General features: G+C 34.0%; 1 protein-coding gene across 1 annotated transcript in view; it reads right to left on the minus strand.

Annotated features, from left to right (window-relative positions):
• Positions 1-23675, minus strand: part of LRRIQ3 (leucine rich repeats and IQ motif containing 3) — a 187469-nt gene that overhangs the window by 119940 nt on the left and 43854 nt on the right. The window contains exon 4 of the mRNA XM_058538299.1: positions 23020-23153. Within this exon, the coding sequence (XP_058394282.1) occupies positions 23020-23153 (134 nt within the window). The remainder of the gene's footprint in view (positions 1-23019; positions 23154-23675) is intronic.

Here is a 23675-nt window from a genome sequence, read left to right on the forward strand (position 1 = left end):
TTAAGTAGAGCCATTATTCAACTCAGTAAAATGAACATAAGATTAGACACAATATTTTATTGATATTAAATTATTAAAATTGTTTACCCAATCATAAAATGTTCTTGATCTTGTAGTAATATTTTAGCAAAGATGATTTATGGTTAGCAAATAGTAGAAGAAAGCACATCTGTGTTCCCAGATAGCATTAAACTAAGTAAAGTTAATTTTAAAGCTGCAAATTTTAGATAACGTTGGCTTGAATACGTACCTTGTCTTTACAGATTATGATTAATGATCCCCACGATATGCAGAGCTAGATATTATTTTAAATCATCTATATTTGGCAAATTCACCTTACCAACAATTTTTCATAAGAATGTTGACCTAAATTTATGATTTAAAATAGGATTTACTTTGAAAAAAACTTGTGTTACTACTATCTTCAATATACCTAGTTTTTAAGGTAGGAATTAACTTAATCTTCATTATACATAAGTAATGTAGTCATTGTTGAACAAAATCAGATTCAGAATTATGTAACTTACTATAACAAAATAACAGACTATTATAACTTTTCAGGTCATAATTCCACAATGAGGTCTCAAAATGTACTCTGCAAGTAGCAGAGGTAACTACCAACTCACTAACAGATGCATTATTTAAAAGTTGCCTATAATGCATTTATATTATGAAATCATGTTAAATACATTATAAATTCTTTATATTTAAAGTAAATCTTTTATGTGATAATTTGAAATAAGACTAATCATTTCTAGATTCATATATATTGTGATATTACTATGGTGAGTATTATTTTATAATTCTTACCCCTTTAAAAACTAATGAAGGATTAATAATGTACATAAAAGGAATGCATTAATAGATTTTAAAGTTTTTGCCTCAAAATCAACTATGACCTATTTATTGTTTACCCTATTTGGGGGCCTTCCAGTTAGTAAACCTTATTTGTTCTCTTTTACCCCTAAGAAGGTGCCCTTAAGTTTGATGGACTAATTGGCTACTCAGTCCTGACCTATGGTCTAATTCCCTAGATTATAATTAGCATCTCTTCCTTTCACAGCGAGTCTTATTTGCAAACATATTTCGCATGATTCCAGGATGTCCACATATCAAATACTCACCAAGTAATCAACAATATAGATTTCTAAGTTAGTTATCAGATCAGAATCTACCTAGAACAAATTTCTGTAGTCCTGTTTAACATGATGTACTACTTTATATAAACTTTATAGTTCAGGAAAATGAAATTGATATTTTTCTACCAACTTAAAAATTAAGAAAAAAGTAATTTGCTTTCTTGAACACAGCTTCAAGCAAGCCCCAAATGCAACTTAAACACCGGTAACATACATAATAAAAACCAGCAACAAAATTATCCATCACATCATAAATTCAATTAAATTAGAAATTTCCTCATTGTCTTCATCACAGCCTTCTGTAGCAGGTGTCAAAAAATATTTTCTGTAAAGATCTAGAGAGTAAACATTTTAGGCTTTGCAGTACACATTTGGTTTCCCGCATATTTTTCTTTTTTTTTACAATTCTTTAAAAATGTAAAAACCATTCTTCTTGGCTCACAAGCCATATTGGATTTTGCCCACAGGCTTTGCCAATCCCTGATCTATATCATATTCTAAAACATACATATACATTCATTCACACACACACACATTTTTCTCCCATTCTGCCTTAGAAACTTTTGGAGGAGAAAGGAAAACAAGTGCATATATACATATTTGGATACAGATGGATACATATATACATATACAAACTTAATTGTAAATTAGATTTAAAATAAGAAATTTTTTACCTACAGAAATGTTCTAGAGATCCCATGTCAGTCTTGCCTATTATGATAACGGCTATGCAAATAAAAATGAATTTAATGTACATTTAGTAAAGCTGCACAGCACCTGAAGACCCTCCCATTCGAGCTGCCTGTACACCTATGTATGAATGGCTTAAGGAAGCAGATATTCCCTTTTTCATTTTCCTAAGTGCTAAGACATAGTCATAGGACCTAGCTTCAGCCAATTTAATGCTCTCTACCTGGATTGTTACTTTTTAGAGAATGACCCAAAAGCACAAGGACAATGAAAGAGTTGATGGCAGCTGCAGGAGAATGATGAGGTGACAAGTAGCTCTTAATAACAGAAAAATGGAAGCACCCTAAGCAAACTGTTTCTCTGGTGAAGTCTTGGCTCTGCCTTGCCTCTCATTGCTACTCATTTCTCAAGCCCAGTTATTGTGGATTCCTGAATATTTTGTGAGCTTCCTGGATAAACTTCCAACAAATTATATCATTGGCTAAGTCATGACTATAAGTCATTTAGAGTTAGCTTCTGTTGTTTGCAGGTAAGAACTCTAGGTGCTACATTATCGAACAAATTTTTATGCAAGAAAGATAAGAAAAGCAGTTGCTTTAAGAATTTTTATGAAAGAAGTAACAACTAATGAGCTATTCATCAACACACAGAAAACCACCACGAGCATATTATACTCCCTCTGAGAGTGATGCTCTCTACTAGACCTATTTTATAAATCTGAAAAGAGTTTGTGAGATATTCCACTACTAAAATATACTACATTAGTTTTATTATTATTATATTTGTATTAAATATCTAAATGTAGTACTTTCTCTTTTATCTACTTTTTTATAAATCCTTACTTTGTCTCCATTATATCTATGAAGTAATTATATCTATCTCACATAACTGTGTTGTGAGACTTGATTGAGCTAATAAATATAAAAGCAGATTTAAAACTTTAAACATAGAAAAAATATATTTTAGTAAACAATAAAGTCATTAAAAGTTATTTTTGTAAAGTAATATAAAGTTAGTGTACTATTATATAACACACTCCATCATATACTATTATATATGTGAAAATAAGAATTCTATTAGAAATTAATCTCCACAAGGGCACTGACTTTGGATGTTTTGTTCCCTGTTGTATCTTCAGGATCTAGAAAGTGCCTAGCCCACAGTAGGCACTCAATAAATTTTTTTAGAATGAACCAATCAATAATTCTTATGTTCTAACTTATATCACACCTATGAGACAGGGAAGGTACATTTGTATAATTTTCTAATTTGTACATGAAAATTTCATAAAGGAATATATTTTCCCAGGATCCTAGCAAGTGGTAGCAGAATAATAAAAATGCTTTATTTAGCTCTGATCCATAAGATGTGGGCTTGAGTCTTCTATCTGTAACTTAGTAGCTTTATAATCTTAGCAAGTTGTTTAAAGGATTATTTATAGGATTAAATGAGGTATATTACATAAAATGTCGGGCACATAAGGCCAAACCAGAACTTGAATACATGCCTACTGACTCTAATCCACTGCCAACTTTGGATAACACCAAAAAATTCACAGTAGTTAAGCATATTTGGTCACACCCAGTCAGTTTTATATTATTTTCTAAATTGAAAAAGAGAATAGGAGGGAGTCTTTTGTAAGAATTCCCTATGACCAATAAAAATTAAAAACCAAATTTTATTTGGTACAATTAGTCTCTAAAGCTTTCTGTGTTGCTCATTATATAAATAAGAAGAAAATTTTTAAAAATGCTCTATAAGACTTTTTTTCTCCTTCGATAACATTCATTTTCTTTGAACATGAAAGATTCTAAAATCACTGATGACAAATAAGAGTTTTAAGGAATTACTTAAACCCAGATAATTTGATATTTGATAATAACATAAGCTGCTACATGACTATCATAGTAGAAACAAAGATTTTATGTCAAAATGCTAATCATTTCAGGAAAGCTTTCCAATATCCAACACAACGTCCAGAAAATAACGTAAAAGTATTAGGAATCTTAAAAATTTCATCAAAACTGCATTGACGATTGATACAAAAATAAAATATATGTGATACAGCTTTAACAAAATAAGTATTCTACTTTCAAGTGAATTAAATTAACAAAAATGCCTTTCTCAAGAAAAACTTACTCAAAATTGGGCAACAGCAATTAACTTCATTTTATTTTTAGTGTTTCAGTAATTTCAACATTGAAAATATGTGACAATGGCTATAATCACTAGTTAAAGTATTGTACAAGCAGCAACAATTTACTCTATTTCATAATCCTTAAAAATAAAGTTAAAAAAAGAATGAAATTATCTATAAGAGAGCTATACTTGAAATATTTTGTTTATTTTACTGTAGTTATGATTGAATTAAGTCCCTGCAGGTAATTTGTATGTTACTCAATACTTCAAACATATTTCTAAAAAACGTACTTATTAACTAGTAGCATAAGGTTGTAAGAAACAGAAAATCCCAAAGTTAAGGTGGCTTAAACACAAATGAGACGTTATTGGCTCCCAAAACTAAAAAATCCAGAGGTAGTTTCCAGGCTTGGTTTGAGTGGGGCTCAACCTCATTCCTCTGGAGTTCTCTTGCCTTACCCTTCTTCCAAGTGTCAATACTTTCCCCAAACAGGTGTCTCTTACATTCTAAAAATGGGCATAGCAATAATCCAGGAGAAAGAGAATAGATGATACATGATTACCAAAAAAAGAAAAAAAAAAAAAAAAACAAAGCCCTGTACCTCACACTCATTTGGGCCAAACTCAAATTAATCCCTATGACCAGGGAACTAGTATGGATTGGCTAATGGAAGCCTAACAATCCCTATGGCTAGAGACATAAATTTATTCTGAGTGGCTCAGAACCATCTGGTCCCATCTCTGTATCTGACTGTTTGATTTATTCTACTCTTCACAATGGTGAGAGTGAAATGGATGTTAGGGATACAACAAGAATGTCCCTTAAAATCTACCTCTTTGGATTCAACATCGCTATCACTTTCCTTCTCATACATATACTTGCAAAATTGGCAATGACTAGATGAAGCATATGCACCCCTCCGTCCAAAGGAGAGAATCCAAAAACACACCTAACACTGAATCTATGTCCAAGTTCAGTATTCTTGGTAATTCATGGTCCAAGAAATCTGAATAAATAATGAATTATCCATCCCCAACTGACCAACCCAATACATAAACGTAGATAAAAAGAAGAATGACTACAGAGGAATACAAAGTGGTCACTGGACCATAACACATATGATATCTTGCCAAACAAGAATTGGTAAGACTTTCTGCCCAGGCAGTAAAGTGAGTTGCCTGGTCAGTGAACCTGAGAGCATTATGTTGGGCTTTCTTGGAGGCACTCCCTTGTATACTGTCCTCTCCTTGAGATGAACAATTACAAGGATGTCTGTGTGGGAGATGTTACTGTAGCAGAAGACTGCGCCCTGAGAATTTGGAATACTGGATGTTCCAAAGGGCTTAAGAAAAATGAATGTTTTTAGAAAAGCTTTAGATTTATCTGGCCACTCAACTCCCCTAAATACTTAAGCAATCTGTATTTTTGCTGCCCACCCCTTAAAACAAACAAACCTTTTGAATGTAGATGAAGTCATTATGCTCTGCCCTCCCTGCGGCACTCAGTTTAACGATTTGTATCTTCATCTGGGCTCTGCCTGGGATTCCATTAATATTTCTATATGGTCCTATCACTTAATTAAAAGCTGTATCTTCCTAGTGATGTTTCCTATCCCTTAAGTCAGGCAGAGAATGCTTAATGCTTACTAATTTCTTCTAGTATCTTTCCTTTCCATCTTCCCAAGCCCTAACTTTCCATCTTTCCTACTTGACAGACTCACAAATTAACATTTCATCAAATTGAGTTAGATCATGGGAAAAAAGACCCTTCATAGCAAAGTCATTTTCATTTATACCCATTTCAAGCTAATTTTGTGTCTTTCCTAGAATAATCTACTGTAAACTACAAGAAGTAATCAAAATACCCCAACATCTGGCATTTTTCCTACTAATCTCCCTAACTTCATACCTTCTGTAGGCAAAAGTCAGCGTATAATATAAATAAAACAGTTTAACCAACTATTTCTTAACTTTATAAAAATGATGACAAACTTCCCAGCCCAGGATAAAAGATTTCTCCTCCTCACTCTCTTCTCTACCTCAGTTTAGTCAATTTCACATTTTGAAGTTTATTCCTTAAAATATCCACTTCTTTAACAACAACAGGCTCAAACTGGTTTAAATATTCAAAAGGGTAAGTCCAGGTGTAGGGTAGGATTCAGGGTTTATTCAGGGTTCCAAATCAATTTCTTTAGGACTTTTCAGTCATGTAAACCAATATATCCCTTTTATTGTTCACACTAGTTTGTTTTGGATATTCTTTGATTTCTTTTACTTCTTTTACTAAGATGATCAAAATAATCCTAATAAAACACTCTGCCTTATATCAGAAATTACTCATCTGGGTGTGAAGTGCGTGGTCAACCAGCCCAAATCACATTGCACATAATGGGGAGCAGTTAAACGCAGAAGAGGCAAGCAAAATGTTGATCATACATAAGACCACTGGTTTTACGAATATAATTCTCTACTCCTCAAATTTTGTCAACTATGAAATGTTTCACATTAGGTAGTTAACAGTGCTTGAATTATCAATAATTGCTTATTATTTGTGTGAATTTATTTTTAATATTATTAAGAAACATTTTATTAGAATTTAAGAATATAGAATATATGAGAATGGATGCTTGATAAGGGCCTTTTTATTTTAACCAGAACATACAGAGGTAAAAAATGTGGCAATTATCTTTCTCATAAACATATACTTTAATACAGAAACCTAGATCAATTTCTTTAATCAACTCTAATCATTTCCCACTTCATGAAACCTCAAGGTAAAATTCAATTCCCTAATTAAAATAAAACATAATGAATAAAATATAATGCATTGATGAGTGACAAAAAAATATATATGTATATATTCCTTAGACCCTAAATCCAAATTAAAGCAGCAGTTCAAAGAGCTAAGCAGGGGCTCTGACCCCAGCCTTCAACGTCGGGACACTTACTTCACTCAGATAATCTTGACCTTGGGTATTATATATCACCTTCAATACATAAGCAGAGGAGAGCCTAAGGTCTGATCAGGATGGAGATTCTAATAAGAAACCTTTACAAAAACCTAGGATCCAATGGAATGCACCTCCAGTGTAAAGAAGAATTATAATAACCACCAACATCACTCTTCTCATTCTACAAATTGCCAGAAGAAGAAAATTGCCATCTTGGACCTACCTTGTCCCTAAATGAAAGAAAGCAAAAACAATCTTCCTTGAAAATTTTTAAGAGCAATCTAGTTCTCACATAGGTTTTCATCCCAAATTCAGACTACCTAAGTGATCTGAAAAAACTGGAGATGATAATTTTAAGATGTCCTGGAAAGGCAGTTTCAACAGGCACTTAAAAGTAAACAAAACATCCTCTTGGGGAAACCAACCTTGATAAAAGAGTGTCAAAGAATTTAGCAAAAGTTCCAAGGAATAGGAGTTCACATTCAAAACCACAGAATACACAAGGAAATGACATGCAGTATGTGAAATCTACAGTAAAAGCAGACAGCAGAAGCAAACCTCTAAATATAGCAAGTATTGGAATTATGAGTTACTGAATGAAAGAGTATGGTTAATATGTCTTAAAAAATAAAAGGGTATTAAAAATATGAGGAAAGGAGAAAAGCTATTAACAAAACAATAAGAAAATTTGAAAAAGAACCAAATAATACTTCTACAAATTAAAAAATATAATTCAAATTCAAAATTCAATAGCTAGATTAAATAACAGATTATATACCACTGAGGATAGAATTATTCAACTGGGAGAGCAATCTAAAGATCTTCCTTATAGGATGCAGAATAGGAACAATTATGAAAGAAAGGTTAAGATACATTGTAATTTGTATTTTCTGTCTTATTTGAGGGCATTCAATTATGCTTTAAAGGAAAAGAGAAACAAACAAGTAGACAAAGTTCATAAGATACCAAGTATAGATACTGAATAAGCAAGTGTGAGATATAGGCAAAATTCATAAGATGTGTTAAGTATAGATAGCAAAGCAAGCTAGTAACCTGAGAAACTCATTATATAGAATAGATGAAATATAGCGTGTGCATAACACTGATATAAAGGACAAAATAAGACTATTACTTATAGATAGAAAGGTATGGAAGGACCAAATGACATCTTAAAAAATTCATAAAGCATTATCACATAACTTCCAGATGGACAGCTGTGTCTCCCACCAAATCAACCATCCATTAGTAACCTAACATGACCCCATGCATGCTCTGCTGAAAACATACAAGTAAACATTTCATATCTGTTTAGGAGGTTATCAGTTAGTTTACAGCTATGGTGAGGCACACTTGCTCCTGCATGTCTCCAATAAATCAAGAGTATATTGGCTCCAGTCACTTTCTGGCTGTTGAAGACCATTGTGCATCCTCAACTCTGGTCCTCACAACCCAACCATCAGTAGGGAGGCCTGATACAACAGAGTGAGAGACAGGATGTATAAGCATTATGTAACACAGGATTCAGATAGCGCAGTCATTTCACCCCACTTGTATCCACATCTACTCCATCTTTCTCCCTTGCTTCTTGCTGTATGTTTTAAGTAGATTAAACAAAGTATGATTCAAGAATCTTAATTTGATCCGTGAGGCTTTCTATTCTGTGACCTCTGAAATAGCCTGCCTGGTACCTTACTTGGAGCCTAACATAGGTAATTTCCCACCAGTCAGCACCTAGGTAATTTCCCACCACTACAGCTGGTGACAGAATGGGATGCAATTAAAAGGTATCCTAAGTAAATTATAAGAGAAATAAGATAATGCTTCATAAATGATCTTTAAAATTCAAGCAATATTTAAGAGCCCCCAATCCCAGTGAACAACTAAAAACTTATCCATAATATAGGGTAGAGAAGAAACTAAGCAAGATATTGCAAAATAAATTCAGAACAAAAGTCAAGAGAGGCTTGATTACCCTCCCCAATAAGAGCTTGGAATCAATAGAAAGAAACCCCAAGCCAGTGGTGTTACCAAATATAGATATATTGGTCTTTGAGCATGACCTCTGCTATCATCTACCTGTTAATATACTTAGGGACCATCACTGCAAAGAGGTAATTTCCCACGATAAGAAAAATAGGGAATATAGTGAAAATGTTTTGGAAAGATTATCAATAAGATGATGACAGGAAATCATCCAGAATTAATAAAGGAGAAACAAATCCCTAGACACGTTAAGCCTAGCAAATCTCAAACTGGATAATAAAAAGAAATTGATTCTTAGAATTGTCAAAGTAAACATCTTCAGAAAACACACAGAAAGATCTTATATTTAAAAGTGGTAAGAGGGAAAAGAAATAGTTTACTTTTCAATAGCAACAATAGAAGCCAAAAAACAGTGAAAAATATATTCAATGACCTAAGAGAAAATATTTATCAGCCTAAAATTACAGGCCCAACAAAAGTATATTTCCAGTATGAGAGAGGGAAAAAAGAAAGCCCCCTTAACCTGTTTCTTTAATCTGCATTCCTTTATTTTGTCTTAGTCCATAACTTTAGAGGCATCTAGTGATTCTGGTCTGTCCTTCCATCTCTAAAATAAAACACTAAATATCTATGTATTTGAACGACGATTATCAACTAAGCTTTTATGTAGGGTGATCTGACTGTTGTTTCACTGGGAGATTCTCAATTGTCAGGCTTTCCTCTTGAGATGGCAGTATCTCCAGAAAGGAAGTATCTAATCGGACTGGAAGGTAAAAGCCTTATTGCCACTTGGCAGAGAAAGTAACTAGGAACCTCTTGAAACTTTAACAAGTTCCCCCTTTTTCATTAGAATACAGTCCCACCATAAACTATCTCTGGTCCCTGAGCGGAAAGAATTTGATTTAACTTCTCTAAGAGAACAGAGTGGAGAAGGGGGACTGAATGGAGAAGAGGGAGTCAGCTGCCCAGTAGTTCAGGATAGGGGAGGAGAGTTGAACTGATCCTAAACAGAGATTCAATAAATGCTCCTATTTGCAGCAGCACTTGTACCCCCACTTACAGAAGCTCCTAGGATCTTTAATTCATAACAATTCCTGGGTTCTGCAGTATGAATCAGCCTTACTCGGGCTTCTTATACTATGAGGATAGGCTACAGCAGAGGTTGGTAAACTTTTTCTTGAAAGGCCGGATAGTAATCTCTGTCCCAACTACTTAGCTCTGGCATTGTAGCTTAAAGTCACGATAGACAATACATAAAAGAATGAGTGCGACTTTGTTCCAATAAAATTTATTTACAGAAACAGGTAGCTACCCTGCAGGCCATAGTTTGCTGATCTCTAGGCTATGGGTTTCTAAGGTCTGCATAGTCAGTTGTACACACCCATCTGCTTTCCAATTTCCAAAATTTTGTTGCTCTTTTTCTCTTTGCCCTTCTCTTGTCCTCTGCCTTTCTAAATCTTCTTACTAACAGTTTAGTGGGATTTTGAGAATGAGTAGAGACAAACTGAAGCACCAACATAATATTACTTTTCGAAGTATGTGTTATTGAAGAAAACTCCTAGAATTTTGATTAGGAATACACTGTAGATATAGATCAACTTGGGAAGAACTGACATCTTTACTGCATTGATTCACCCAATATGACAAAAATGATATATCCTTTTATTTGTTTTGGTGTTGTGGTATTGCTAATGTTTGGTAGTTTTTTTTTTTAGAGGTAATTTGTATCTTCCCTTAGGTGTATCCTCAGTATGTGGTACATGACAGTCACGGGAGTGCGCTGCTCAGATCTCCTCGAACAGAACCCATTACGGGGAGCATAGCTGACTGACAGCCCCAGCAGACCCTTTTGGATCCATCACTACATTTTCACCAAGGCTGTTCCCAGTCCATGACTGAGTATTGTAATAGTGCTGGCCTATTTCTGCCTGATGTAGGATTCTTCTAATGCTCAACTTTAGCCCAGGGATTCCCCACTGGACTGGCCTAGATTTTTTCAGTTATGTTGATGAGTTTCTTCCTACCCTTCTCTCTCTCCTTTCACAGGTGTGAGATTTGCTTCAGAGTGTAAAGGCTTTTCCTATTTATTCCTACTCCTTCCCCTTTTGTTTTTCAAAGGTATTTCTCCCAATAAAGTTCTTGTTTTTGTGTCTGCCTCTTGAAGATCAAATCACCAAACTGTGGGGTTTTTTGTGTGTGTGTAAGGAAGATTAGCCCTGAGCTAACATCTATTGCCAATCCTCCTCTTTTTGCTGAGGAAGATTGGTCCTGGGCTAACATCCATGCCCATCTTCCTCTACTTCATATGCGGGACGCCTGCCACAGCATGGCTTGATATGCGGTGCACAGGTCCGTGCCCAGGATCTGAACCCGCGGACCCCGGGCTGCTGAAGTGGAGCACATGAACTTAACCACTACGCCACTGGACCAGCTCCAGGAAATTGTAATATAATAGTGATGATTATGAGCCTTCTTATCTTGTTTCTGGTCTGAACAGGATCACATATTATTTTCCTATTGTCTTCTTATTTATATAAATACATTTTAATTATATTTACTGGGAAATAGAGTCCAGGTAGCTTAGATTTGATACATAACAAACTCTGATCTCTGCTAAAATCCATTTTATTACAACCTTGGCATTCAGACAGCTTCCACTTTAATACTACATGTCAAAAGAAATTTATAGCCATATAATTAAGATGATCATAATAGTTAGAGATTTTTCTTAGAAAAATATGAAATCTGTCTTTCTGAAACTTCCATCCACTACGCTTGATCTTTTTATCTATTTCATATATTATTTGTATATAGTATACATGTACTAATAGTATATTCTACTAATATGTATACTTAACATATATGATTTTCATATGCTATTATCATATACTATTGAACTATTTGAAGTACCCTTAAATAACTCTTTCAATACTCAAATATCTAAGTTCCTCTAACCATTTCTCTCATGATTTGATTATAGGATATTTCATTTCTGGACCCCTCATGTTTTTTAAGAAATAAATTCAGCTAATATATGTCACCTAAAATATGGAAGTCACAGAAAGTTGGTTTGTTAGAAATAGTTGGTATATGATGCTTGTAAACTCCTGTTTTGTGAGGGTACCCTGGGATAATCGTAGTGGCAGTGACATAGTTTTTGAATCTACCTAGATTCCCATTCCCAGAAGACAGATATAACAACTAGATAATAAAAATTTTTAATAATCTATAACAATACTATGTGACAAGAAAATCCAAAATGTGAATGGGGAAAAACCACTGAAACCCATAAGACCATTGTGGTATTAGCAATTATGCGGGAGGAAACACAGGAAAGCAATGAGACATCTGATGGATAGGAATAAAAAAAGTTAAAGACACTCCCTAGAAAGCATGCAGAAGCAAGAACAGAAGCCAAATCCTGGAAGGGTTTTGCGTATTCCAATAGTGTGTGAATACAAGGGGTCCCTGGTAAGTCTTGAAGGGTCTGGAGTATTCTGGGCCTATGAACCCCCAAAACTAACTAGCCAATGCTCCCCTCAAGGTCAAAGCCCCAAACTGAGAAGAAACTCCTGAAGATAGAAACAAAATTGAGCAGCACGGAGACAACAGAGAAAAAGAGAAATAAAAGTCCACATTAAAAAGGGAGTGCTGGGGACCAGAGTCAGAAAACTCAGAAAGTAAGCCATGATATTTTCAGAAACTACACACACACACAAAACGAACAAACAAACAAAAACAGAAGAAGGAACTTTAGAACATGAAGAAAAGCTTCTTAAATCTCAGAAAAACTGATTTCTCATAAAAAGGGCAATACAAATGGATCACAGTCTAATCTCGTATAGCAAAAAGAGAATAAGAAGCAAAATAACATCACTATAGACTATAAAAGCAAGCCAGACAATGAAGACTACAAAAAAGATGAAAATTATAACCTATTATTTCAAAATAAACTTAGGTCCAGTTCTGCATATAAGGAGTTTGGAAACTGCCATCCTGTCCTAACAAAAGGTAAAAAGCTGAACAGATTGAAAAACCAATGACTCTTTTGGATCCCTAAGAAAGGCGAGGACTCAGGGCAAACTGCTGCCTCCAAGATTTGAGAGACAAGCAAGTGAATGTAAGTCATCATGGCTTACCTGAGCAAAGAGTCACAAGAGAAAAACGCTGGCAAAACCAGTGCTGGGGAAAGAAAATCTGAACTGTTACTGAAGAACTGCTAGAGGCTCAGTGTGGACAACACTGAGAGGTAGAAACTCCAGGAGGACCTAGTCATAAGGAGGCTGCCACAATATTGTGAGATTTACCTCCAGGAGCTCAACCAGGTTCCCATAGCAAACATCAGAGAAAAATCCCCTCAGGCTTCCAGCAGGGGAAGGGGAAAAGGAGCCATTTTAACATGCACCAGAGCACTCTGTTCTTCTCAACAAGAACTGCCTTTAGGGGAAACTAGTTAACCATAGTCTAACCTGCTGGGGTGTTATCTGAGCCTAACTGACCTGAGGGAAGGGAAAAATCAACTCCAGCTTGAGTTGCCTGAGCCCTCCACATGGGAGAAGGGAGATACCAAACTCCAGCCCAGTTTAGCAATCCAGTCACATCTAAGAAGGGGGAGGAGGGGAACTGAGACACTCTTATAAAGTTTATAGTCCAGAGGCACAAACTCACTAAAGACTGAGACTTACTCATAGGACTATAGAATGCCACCCCTCCCCCAACCTTAGTGCCACATTACTAAGACCTACTTACAGCAGTTCCTTTTACCCAGTACATCATGTTCAGCTATCAAGGAAAAATTACAAGGCATACCAAAAGGAAAAAAACACAATTTGAAGAGACAGAGCAATCATCAGAAACAGACATGACAGGGATGTTGGAATTTTCAGACCAGAACTTTAAAACAACTATGAATAATATGCCAAGGGCTCTAATGGATAAAGTACACAGCACACAAGAACAGATAGGCAATGTAAGCAGAGGTGTGGAAATCCTAAGAAACAAGCAAAAAGAAATGCCAGAGATCAAAAACACTGTAACAGAAATGAAGAATGTTTATGATGGGCTTATTAGAAGACTGCACATGGCTGAGGAAAGAATTTCTGAGCTAGAGGATCTGTCAAGAGAACCCTTGAAAATGAAAAAGAAAAGAAAATACAGATTAAAAAAAGGAGAAAATAATATCCAAGGACTGTGGGACAACTACAAAGGTGTAACATATATGTGATGGGAATACTAGAAGGAGAAGAAAGAGATAAAGGAAGAGAAGAAATATTTGAAACAATAATGATGGAGAATTTCCCAAAATTAATATCAGACAACAAATGACAGATCCAAGAAGCTCATAGACCATGAAGCAGGAAAAATGCCAAAACCTACAACTATGCTTATCATTTTCAAGCTACAGAAATTCACAGATAAATAAAAAAAATCTTGAAAGAAGCCAGAGGGGAAAAAAAATTTCTACCTGTAGAGGAATAAAAATAAGAATTATATATGACTTCACAGAGATCATGCAACCAAGAAGAAAGTAGGCTGAAATGTTTCAAGTGTTGAGAGAAAAAAAAACTACCAACTTAGAATTCTGTTCCTTCAGAAATTATCCTTCAAAAGTGAAGGAGAGATAAAGAATTTCTTAGACAAATAAAAACTGAGAGAATTTGTTGCCAGTACCTGCCTTGCAAAAAAATGTTAAAAGAAGTTCTTTAGAGAGAAGAAAAATATTATAGATCATTATCTTGGACCTACAAAAAGTAACGACGAGTATCCAAGAAGGAATAAGTGAAGGTAAAATAAAACTTATTTTTCTTATTGTTAATTGATCTAACAGATAACAGTTTGCTCAAAATAATAATGCCAACCATATATATAATTATGTATAAATATATATGATATATATATGAAGGTATGCTTATATATAAGTGAAATGATGAAAGCAATGATAAAAGGGACAGGAGGGAAGAATTAGGATTGTTTTGTTCTTATAAGGTACTAACACTACCTATGAAGTGGTAAAGTATTATTTGAAAGTGGACTTGGATTAGCTATAAATGTATATTGTAAACTCTATGGAAAACATTAAAAAAATAGGAAAAAATGTATATATCTGATATGCTAAGAAAGGAAAGAAAATATAATCATATAAGATGTTCAATTAAGACCAAAAAAGGCAGAAAAAGAGTGGAAGACAAAAATAGGAAAAAAGAACAATGGCAACAAAGCAAATAGTAATGAATCTGAGAGATATTAATCCAACTTATATCAATAAGCACTATAAATATCAATGGTCTAAATGCACCAATTAAAAGACAGAGATTATCAGAGTAGATCAAAAACAAGACCCAACTAGATTTTGTCTACAAGAAACCCATTTAAAATATAAAGACAGATATAGATTAAAGGCAGAGTGATGGAGAAATATATACCATGCTAACACTAATCAAAAGAAACAGAAGAAGCTATGTTAATTCAGATAGAGAAGATTTCAAAGCAAGGAAAGTTATCAGGGATAAAGAAAGACATTATATAACAATAAGGGGGCTAATTTTCCAAGAAGTTATAACAATCCTCAACATATATGTGCCTAATGACAGAGCGTGAAACTGAGGCAAAAACTAACAGAATTGCAAAAAGAAATAGATGAATCCACTATCATAGCTGGAGATTTCAACACCCCTCTATCAGAAACGGATAGATCCAGCAGACAGAAAAACAGTAAGGACATAGTTGAACTCCACAGCACCATCAATCAACTGGATATAATTGACATCAACAGACTACTTCATCCAATAATAGTAGAAAACATATTCACTTGAGGTTCACATGGAACATTCACCATGATAGACCACATTCTGGGCCATTAAACACACCTCAACAAACTTAAAAGAACAGAAATCATACAATGCCTATCTCAGACCATAACAGAATGAAACTAGACATCAATAACAGAAAGAAAATCACATAATACATAGAGACTAAACAACACGCTTTTAAATAATGTATGGGTCAAAGAAGAAATTTCAAGAAAAATTTTAAAATATTTTGAACTAATTGAAAATGAAAACACAACTTATCGAAATTTGTGGAATGTAGCAATAGCAATGCTTAGAGGGAAATTTATAGAATTGAATTAATATATTACAAAAGAAGAAAGATCTAAAAGCAATAAGCTAAGCTTCTACCTTAGGAAACTTAAAAAAAAAGAAGAGTAAACTAAACCTAAAGTAAGGAGAAGAAAAGAAATTTAAAAATTAGAGCAGAAATCAATAAAATTGAAAACAGAAAATCAATACAGAAAATCCATAAAACCAAAAGCTGGTTCTTTGAAAAAATCAATAAAATTGATAAGCCTCTAACCAGGTAACTAATTTAAAAAAGAGAGAGAACACAAATTACTAATATCAGAAATGAAAGAAGGGACAACATTACAGATCCTATGGATATTAAAAGGATAATAAAGGAATACTTTAAACTCTATGCCCACAAATTTGATAACCTAGATGAAATGGACAAATTTCTTTAAAGAGACAATCTGCCACAACACAAAAAAGAAGAAACGGATGATCTGAATAGGCCTATATCTATTAAAGAAATTGAATCAATAACCTCCCAAAACAGAAAGCTCTGGGCCCAGAAGGCTTCACTGGTGAAATCTACCAAAGTTTAAGGAAGAAATTATACAAATTTTCTACAATCTCTTTCAAAGGATAGGAGCAGAGAAAATACCCCCACCTTCTATGAAGCCAGCTACACTAATACAAAAACCAGACAAAGACAGTATAAAAAAAGAAAATTGCAGACATATTTCCCCCAGGAACATAAATGCAAAAATCCTGAACAAAATATTAGCAAATCAAACCCAACAATACATAAAAAGAATCATACACCACCACCAAAAGGGATTTATCCCTTGGATGCAAGACTGGTTAAACACTAAAAAATTAATGTAATTAACGTAATCCATTACATCAATGGGCTAAAAAAGAAAAATCACATGATCACATGAATAGATGCAGAAAAAACATTTGAAAAAATACAACTTATTCATGATTTAAAAAAATCCTCTCATTAAGGTAGAAATAGAGGAGAACTTCCTCACCTTGATAAAGAATATCTACAAAAAGTCTACAGCTAAGATCATAGTTAATGGTGAGAAACTAGAAGCTTTCCCACTAATATGAGGTCCAAGGCAAGGATGTCCCCTCTTACCAGTCCTTTTCATCATTGTACTGAAAGTTCTGGCTAATAAGATGAGAAAAGGAAATGAAAGGTATACAAACTGGGAAGGAAGGCAAAAACTGTCTTTGTTTGTAGATGACATGATCATCTATGTAGAAAATCTGAAAAAATTGACAAAAAAAGTCCTGGCACTAATAAGCAATTATAGCAAGGTTGTAAGATATAAGGTTAATACACGAAAGTCAATCACTTTCCTATATACCAGCAATGAGCAACTGGAATTTGAAATTAGAAACACAATACCATTACATTAGCATCTCCCAAAATGAAATATTTAGGTACAAATCTAACAAAATATGTACCAGATATATTTGAGGAAAACTACAAAACTCTGAAGAATGAAATCAAAGAAGAACTAAATAAAAGCGAGATTCTACATTCATGAATAAGAAGATTCAATATTGTCAAGATGTCAGTTCTTCCCAATTTATATATAGATTCAAGGCAATCCCATTCAAAATCTCAGCAGTTTATTTTGTGTGTATCAACAAACTGATTCTAAAGTTTCTATTGAGGCAAAAAATCCAGAATAGCTAACACAATATTGAAGGAGAACAAAGCTGGAGTACTGACACTACCCAACTTTAAGATTCCTATAAAGCTACAGTAATCAAACAGTGCAGTATTAGCCAGAGAATAGATAAATAGAACAATGGAACAGAATAGAGAGCTCAGAAATAGACAGTCATAAATACAGTCAATGATCCTTGACAAAAGAGCAAAGTCAATATAATTAAGCAAAGAGAGTCTTTTCAACAGATGATACTGGAACATCCATGTGCAAAAAAAAAAATTAAAAAATGAATCTAGACACAGATCTTACACCTTTCATGAAAATTAACTCAAAATGGATCTATGACCTAATGTAAAATGCAAAACTACAAAAATCCTAGAAGAAAACATAGGAGAAAACCTAGATGACCTTGGGTATAGCAATGACTTTTTAGATACAACATCAAAGGCACAATCCATGAAAGAATGAATTGACAAGCTTAACTTCATTAAAAATGTCTGCTTTGCAAAATACAAAGTCAAAAGAATAAGAAGACAAGATATGGATTAGGAGAAAATATTTGTAAAAGATAAGCCTGATAAAGGACTGTTATCCAAAATATTCAAAGTACACTTAAAACTCAACAATAAGGAAACAAACAACTAGGGGCTGGCCTGGTGGTGTGGCAGTTGAGTTCGCGCACTGCACTTTGGCAGCCTGGGGTTCGTGGGTTCGGATCCTGGTTGTAGACCTATGCACTGCTCATCAAGACATGCTAAGGCAGCATCCCACATACAAAATAGAGGAAGACGGGCACAGATGTTAGCTCAGGGCCAATCTTTCTCACAAAAAAGAAAACAAACAACTCAATTAAAAAATGCGCCAAACACTTTACCAGACACCTCACCAAAGAAGAAATACAAATGGAAAATAAGCATACACAAAGGTGCTCCACATCATATGTCATCAGGGAAATGAAAATTAGAAAAACAGTAAGACACCTCTACACATCTATCAGAATAGCCAAAATCCTGAACACTGACAACACAAAATGCTGATGAGGACAGGGAGCAACAGGAACTCTTATGCGTTGCTAGTAGGTATGCAAAATGGTACAGCCACTTTGAAAGATAGTTTGGCAATTTCTTATAAAACTAAATAAACTCTCACCATATGACCAAGCAATCATGCACTTTTGGTACTTATCCAAAGGTGTTAACAACATGTCTACACAAAAACCTGCACAGGATATTTATAGCAGCTTTATTCATAACTGCCAAAATTTGAAAGTAACCAAAATGTCCTTCAGTAGGTAAATGGAGAAAGAAACTGGAACATCCAGACAAGAGAATATTATTCAGTTCTAAAAAGAAATGAGCTTACCAAGCCATGAAAATACATAGAGGAACCTTAAATGCATGTTACTAAGTGAAAGAAGCCAATCTTAAAAGGCTGTATGATTCCAACCATACGAGATTCTGGAATAGGCGAAACTATAGAGACAATAAAAAGATCAGTGGTTGCCAGGGGTTAGAGAGAGGAGGCTAAGGATGACTAAGCAGAGCAAGGAGGATTTGGGGGGGGCAGTGAAAATACACTATATGATTCCATAATGATGGCTACATGTCATTATACATTTGTCTAAACCCATATGTACGACACCATGAGTGAATCCTAAGGTAAACTACAAACTTTTGGTCAACGTGAGTTCATCGATTTTAACAAATGTACCAATCTGGTGGGAGATGTTTATAACGGGGGAGACTGTGCATGGTTAGGGGCTGGAGGTATATTGGAACCTCTGTACCTTCTGCTTAATTTTGCTGTGCAACTTAAATTGCTCTAAAATAAAATAAAGTCTTATTTTTTTAAATGAACTAAAAGGTATCAAGAAAATGATTAAAAAAACATACAAGACCACATAAACTAGAATTAGACAAATTTAGAAATGCAATGATGGAACTCAGAAAAGAATCAGAATTTTAAAACTCATTTTAGAAATAAATACTAAACTAAAAGGAGTATATTTATAATGAACAAAACAGAAAATGCCCTTAGAGAAATAGACGATGAAAATAAGAAAGATTTTTAAAATTAAAAAGAAATAAAATCATTAGAAAAGGAACTAATATACTATAACACTAAGTACCTATTCGACAATTATTTTAACTGTGTATCTCCAGACTAAAGACAAAGAAACTTGCAACAAATTTTAACTTTATTAAACATGTTTGTTGTTGATAGTAGCTTATGTATAGCAATTCTGAAATTATTTTGTGTCTATTAGGATTTAGCTAATGAGTAAAATTATTGATAATGTTGGCAACCAGAATTCACATGGTAGAAGAAGGGAAGTATAATGTGAAAAGAAGAAAGGCAGTGAAGAACCCTCTGTATTGGATTAGCATTAGAGAAATACATATGAATTCATGCTGGAAAAAATAATCCATTTTCTATTCTGTCTGCTGAAGTGGCCTAGGGACCATGATACTCCAGTAGCAATGAACACATCTAGTTCCCACATCTTAGTTTCCAAACACCATTCCCACTAAAAGGACGAGGACTCTTTGGAAAATAGTTGATTCCAGGATTATAGAAAAAAAAGTAAAAACAGCACAAAATTTGGGATATGTTAAACAGCAGAACCTGATATTTGCAGATTTAACATACACAGTTTCAGCTCTTTATAATTGACCACAAATGTTCAATACATAATAGCTGCCTGACACTGGATACATATCCTAACCTCTCAACCAAGTTTAAATTCTTAAGGCTTCATCTGTAAAATACAAGAAAACTCAAAAGCTCTGCTGTATTAAGTGATATCAAGTAGATTAAAGTTATCGAACATGGCACTTGACATATACTGCACATTCAATAAATGTTTGTTTCCTATTTTTTCCATTCCTTTACCTTTTTTACATCCCATTGACCCAACCAGTAATCCTCCCTATGACCTCAATATAGCTGCCTTTCCTTAGGTTTAGGAGGCTGCCAATCTGATCACAATATTTCATTCTAAGGATAAAAGCGTACCTCCCTTGCACCATATCATCCACATTAGAAATACAATCACTTTAAAAGATAATAGCATTACCGTAATAATTTTCTAAATTTAGGTGGTATGTGATTTTTCAAGGCTGTATATAATATTTCAAGCAGTTTAAGTGAACAAATTTCAAGCAAGATACAAAATATTTGGGCCTGGGGAGACATTTCTCATGGCTAGAAATAGACATCTGAGAGGACTAATCACTTGGACCTTTAGGTTGTGGGAATCCATAGGCACCTCTCAGGATAGCTTTGTATGTTTCTCAGTTCTTTCTATTTTTGCTTTCCTGTAGATGAACCCAGAAATACTTTTCTGATTCTAGCTTCCACAGTCTCTCCATTTATTGATATATTCATCAATTCAGCAAATATTTTTTGAGCACCTAACATGTGTCAAGCACTCTGTGATATGCTAGAGATATAGAGTGTGCAGTACATCTGGAGACAGATAATTAGACAGACGACAGCAGTACAGTATGGTAAGTGCTTATGATAATGAAAGTATGTGATGCACATTGTAGGGGCAGATATCCCAGTTGTTTGCCCTAAGCAAATTGAGAGCAATTGGAGGATTTTAAGTTGGTGAGTAAAATTAGATTTATATTTTTGAAAGATTAATCTGTGCATGCCGTGGTAAACGTAATTGGAAAGGAGCAAGAAACCTAAGGAAAGAGGAAGTTTCCCACGGAGTCAAATAATGCAGAGAACACAAGATATAACAACAACAACAGTGATGATATTTAAAAAATAGCAGCTAATAAGAATGTAATATCCACAGTTGCCAGGTGCTATGTGCTTTATATTCATGATCTCAATTCCCACAAGCAAACGGCAAAATAAGCACTGCCTATTAGCCCCTGCTCTCTACCATGTAACATATGAGGAAACTCAGGCTCAGAGTAGTTAAGTAATGTGCTTAATGAAACAGCATTTTAAAGAGAAAAAGAATTCAAATTGATCTGTCTTGAACCACTGTGATATATCATTATTACTGACATTCTCCCCACAAAGCTCATTCAAATTCTGTTCATGCATGCTGAATTTTCAGAGATTGTTTCCAAGCACAAAGTTTCGATCTCATGTTACACGAATATCAGAGGAAATCTTGATTCTAAGAGAGAAAAACTCAATCCCAGGGGCATAAGCCAAAAACAAATGCCTTTAATTAGATGTTTATTTCATATAAAATGCATACTAAATTTAAGTGGAACATATGAGACAGAAATAACATTTTAAATAAACATGTACCTGTCAGCAACTGCCTCATCCTTTTCCACATCCTTTATTCCAAATCATTTTACTTGTTCCCACTTGTGAGCCCACTCGCTCTCACACTTTGACCTTGGTTTGGAAAGTATGTGGAACCTCCTCCTCAGAAGTTGCAGGCACTGTATTATGGTCAGTTTTGCTACTTGTCCCGCATACTTCTCTCTCTTTATCAGGGCTATTGCCATCTATGATTAGCACATGTAGACTAATGCAGGAGAACATTCTCTCTGCCTTACCACAGAATGACGAATATCATTTCAGTGAAACCTCCTAATCTGGCTTTCTCAGGGAATGTCCACTGCCGAACTCCAGATCTATTTAATGCTGCCTATATTTCAGGGTCAAATTTCATTTCTATCTTCTGAACTCTAATTTAGCATCTGAGAATATCCTATATAAGAATGATATTTTTTCATTTGTTTGATGTTTGGCATGACTAGTATAAACAAATTGATGACTGAATATCCTATCTTATCACGCCAAGTACAATGTTGAGGGATTCTAGCAAGAAAAGTTGTCCTCTATTTGCAAATGTCAGCTACTGGAAAGGAATGCAAGGAAAAAAGAGAGAGGAAAAGAAAATAAACTGAAGGATGATGCAGAATGATGTGGTAGCAGATGTTTCAGCAAAATTATCTTCACATCCAAACGAAATATAAAATCTTTGTACATGTGTTTTCTGGTTTATATTTCTATTTTATCCCATTATATTAGTACATGGCTTATATTTCTATTACATCTCATTACATGAGATAAATTTCATATATGTTTTTGATGTTTTTAAGTTTAATTAAAAAACTGTCAGAATTACTCAATGATTAATAATTGTATTGATTAGTTATTTATATGGTCGATTTAAAAGAAAAAATAAAAGTATCAAATTTTGATTATGCTAAATATCACAATATATTACTATAGAGTATGTGGTGTTTTCCTTAAAACTAGTTCAGTCTATAAAATGCCATTTTGATAGGGAATACAAAAATGTATATTATTGGAGAATTGCCTTTTTATCACTGATTTACTCATCTGATTCTAATATTCAAATAGTAAAAAAAATAAAACATACCTCAAATTTTTTCTAACTAAGAAACCACGTATCCATCTTTGAATAATCAAAACTGGTGAATTATGAGCCAGAATTTCATTAATTTTTGAAATAATATATTTAATATTACTAATTTCATCCTCATAGGTTGATCCCTATAAAAAGAAAATATATTTAATATTTATATTTCATGAAGGTATTTCCAAAAGACATTTTAAACTTGCTAGTCTAATTGTATAAACTACTAAAATGTTCACAGGTGTCTTATAGGCATAACAATTAAAAAATAAACACATTTTCATATCTATTTCATTAAATCAAGATTAGAAGATCAAGAATTAGTAGCATCAAATAATTTCAATTCTCTACACAAAATGCAAGGTCCATGATGATAATTTTCTCCATTCTATCTTCTTCTCTCAATCTGATATCACAGGTATAAAATTTTGACCACAATCTTGTTGATCTCTGAAAGGTAGTCCATGAATAGGTATCCAACGAAACTCTAAAGGTATTCTGTGGATCCCCTTAGAGAAAACTGACGTATGTTGGATTTATAAAACAATTTACAGTAGTTCAAAATTTTGTGGCAGCTTAACTAGAATGTTGGACACTTTTACTGGAACACAGCACATTCCCCCAGGGGAAAAATATTCTATATTATCTTTAAAGAAATT

Source organism: Diceros bicornis, chromosome 4 (genome assembly GCF_020826845.1).
Source record: "Diceros bicornis minor isolate mBicDic1 chromosome 4, mDicBic1.mat.cur, whole genome shotgun sequence".
In the NCBI taxonomy this organism is placed as follows: Eukaryota; Metazoa; Chordata; class Mammalia; order Perissodactyla; family Rhinocerotidae; genus Diceros; species Diceros bicornis.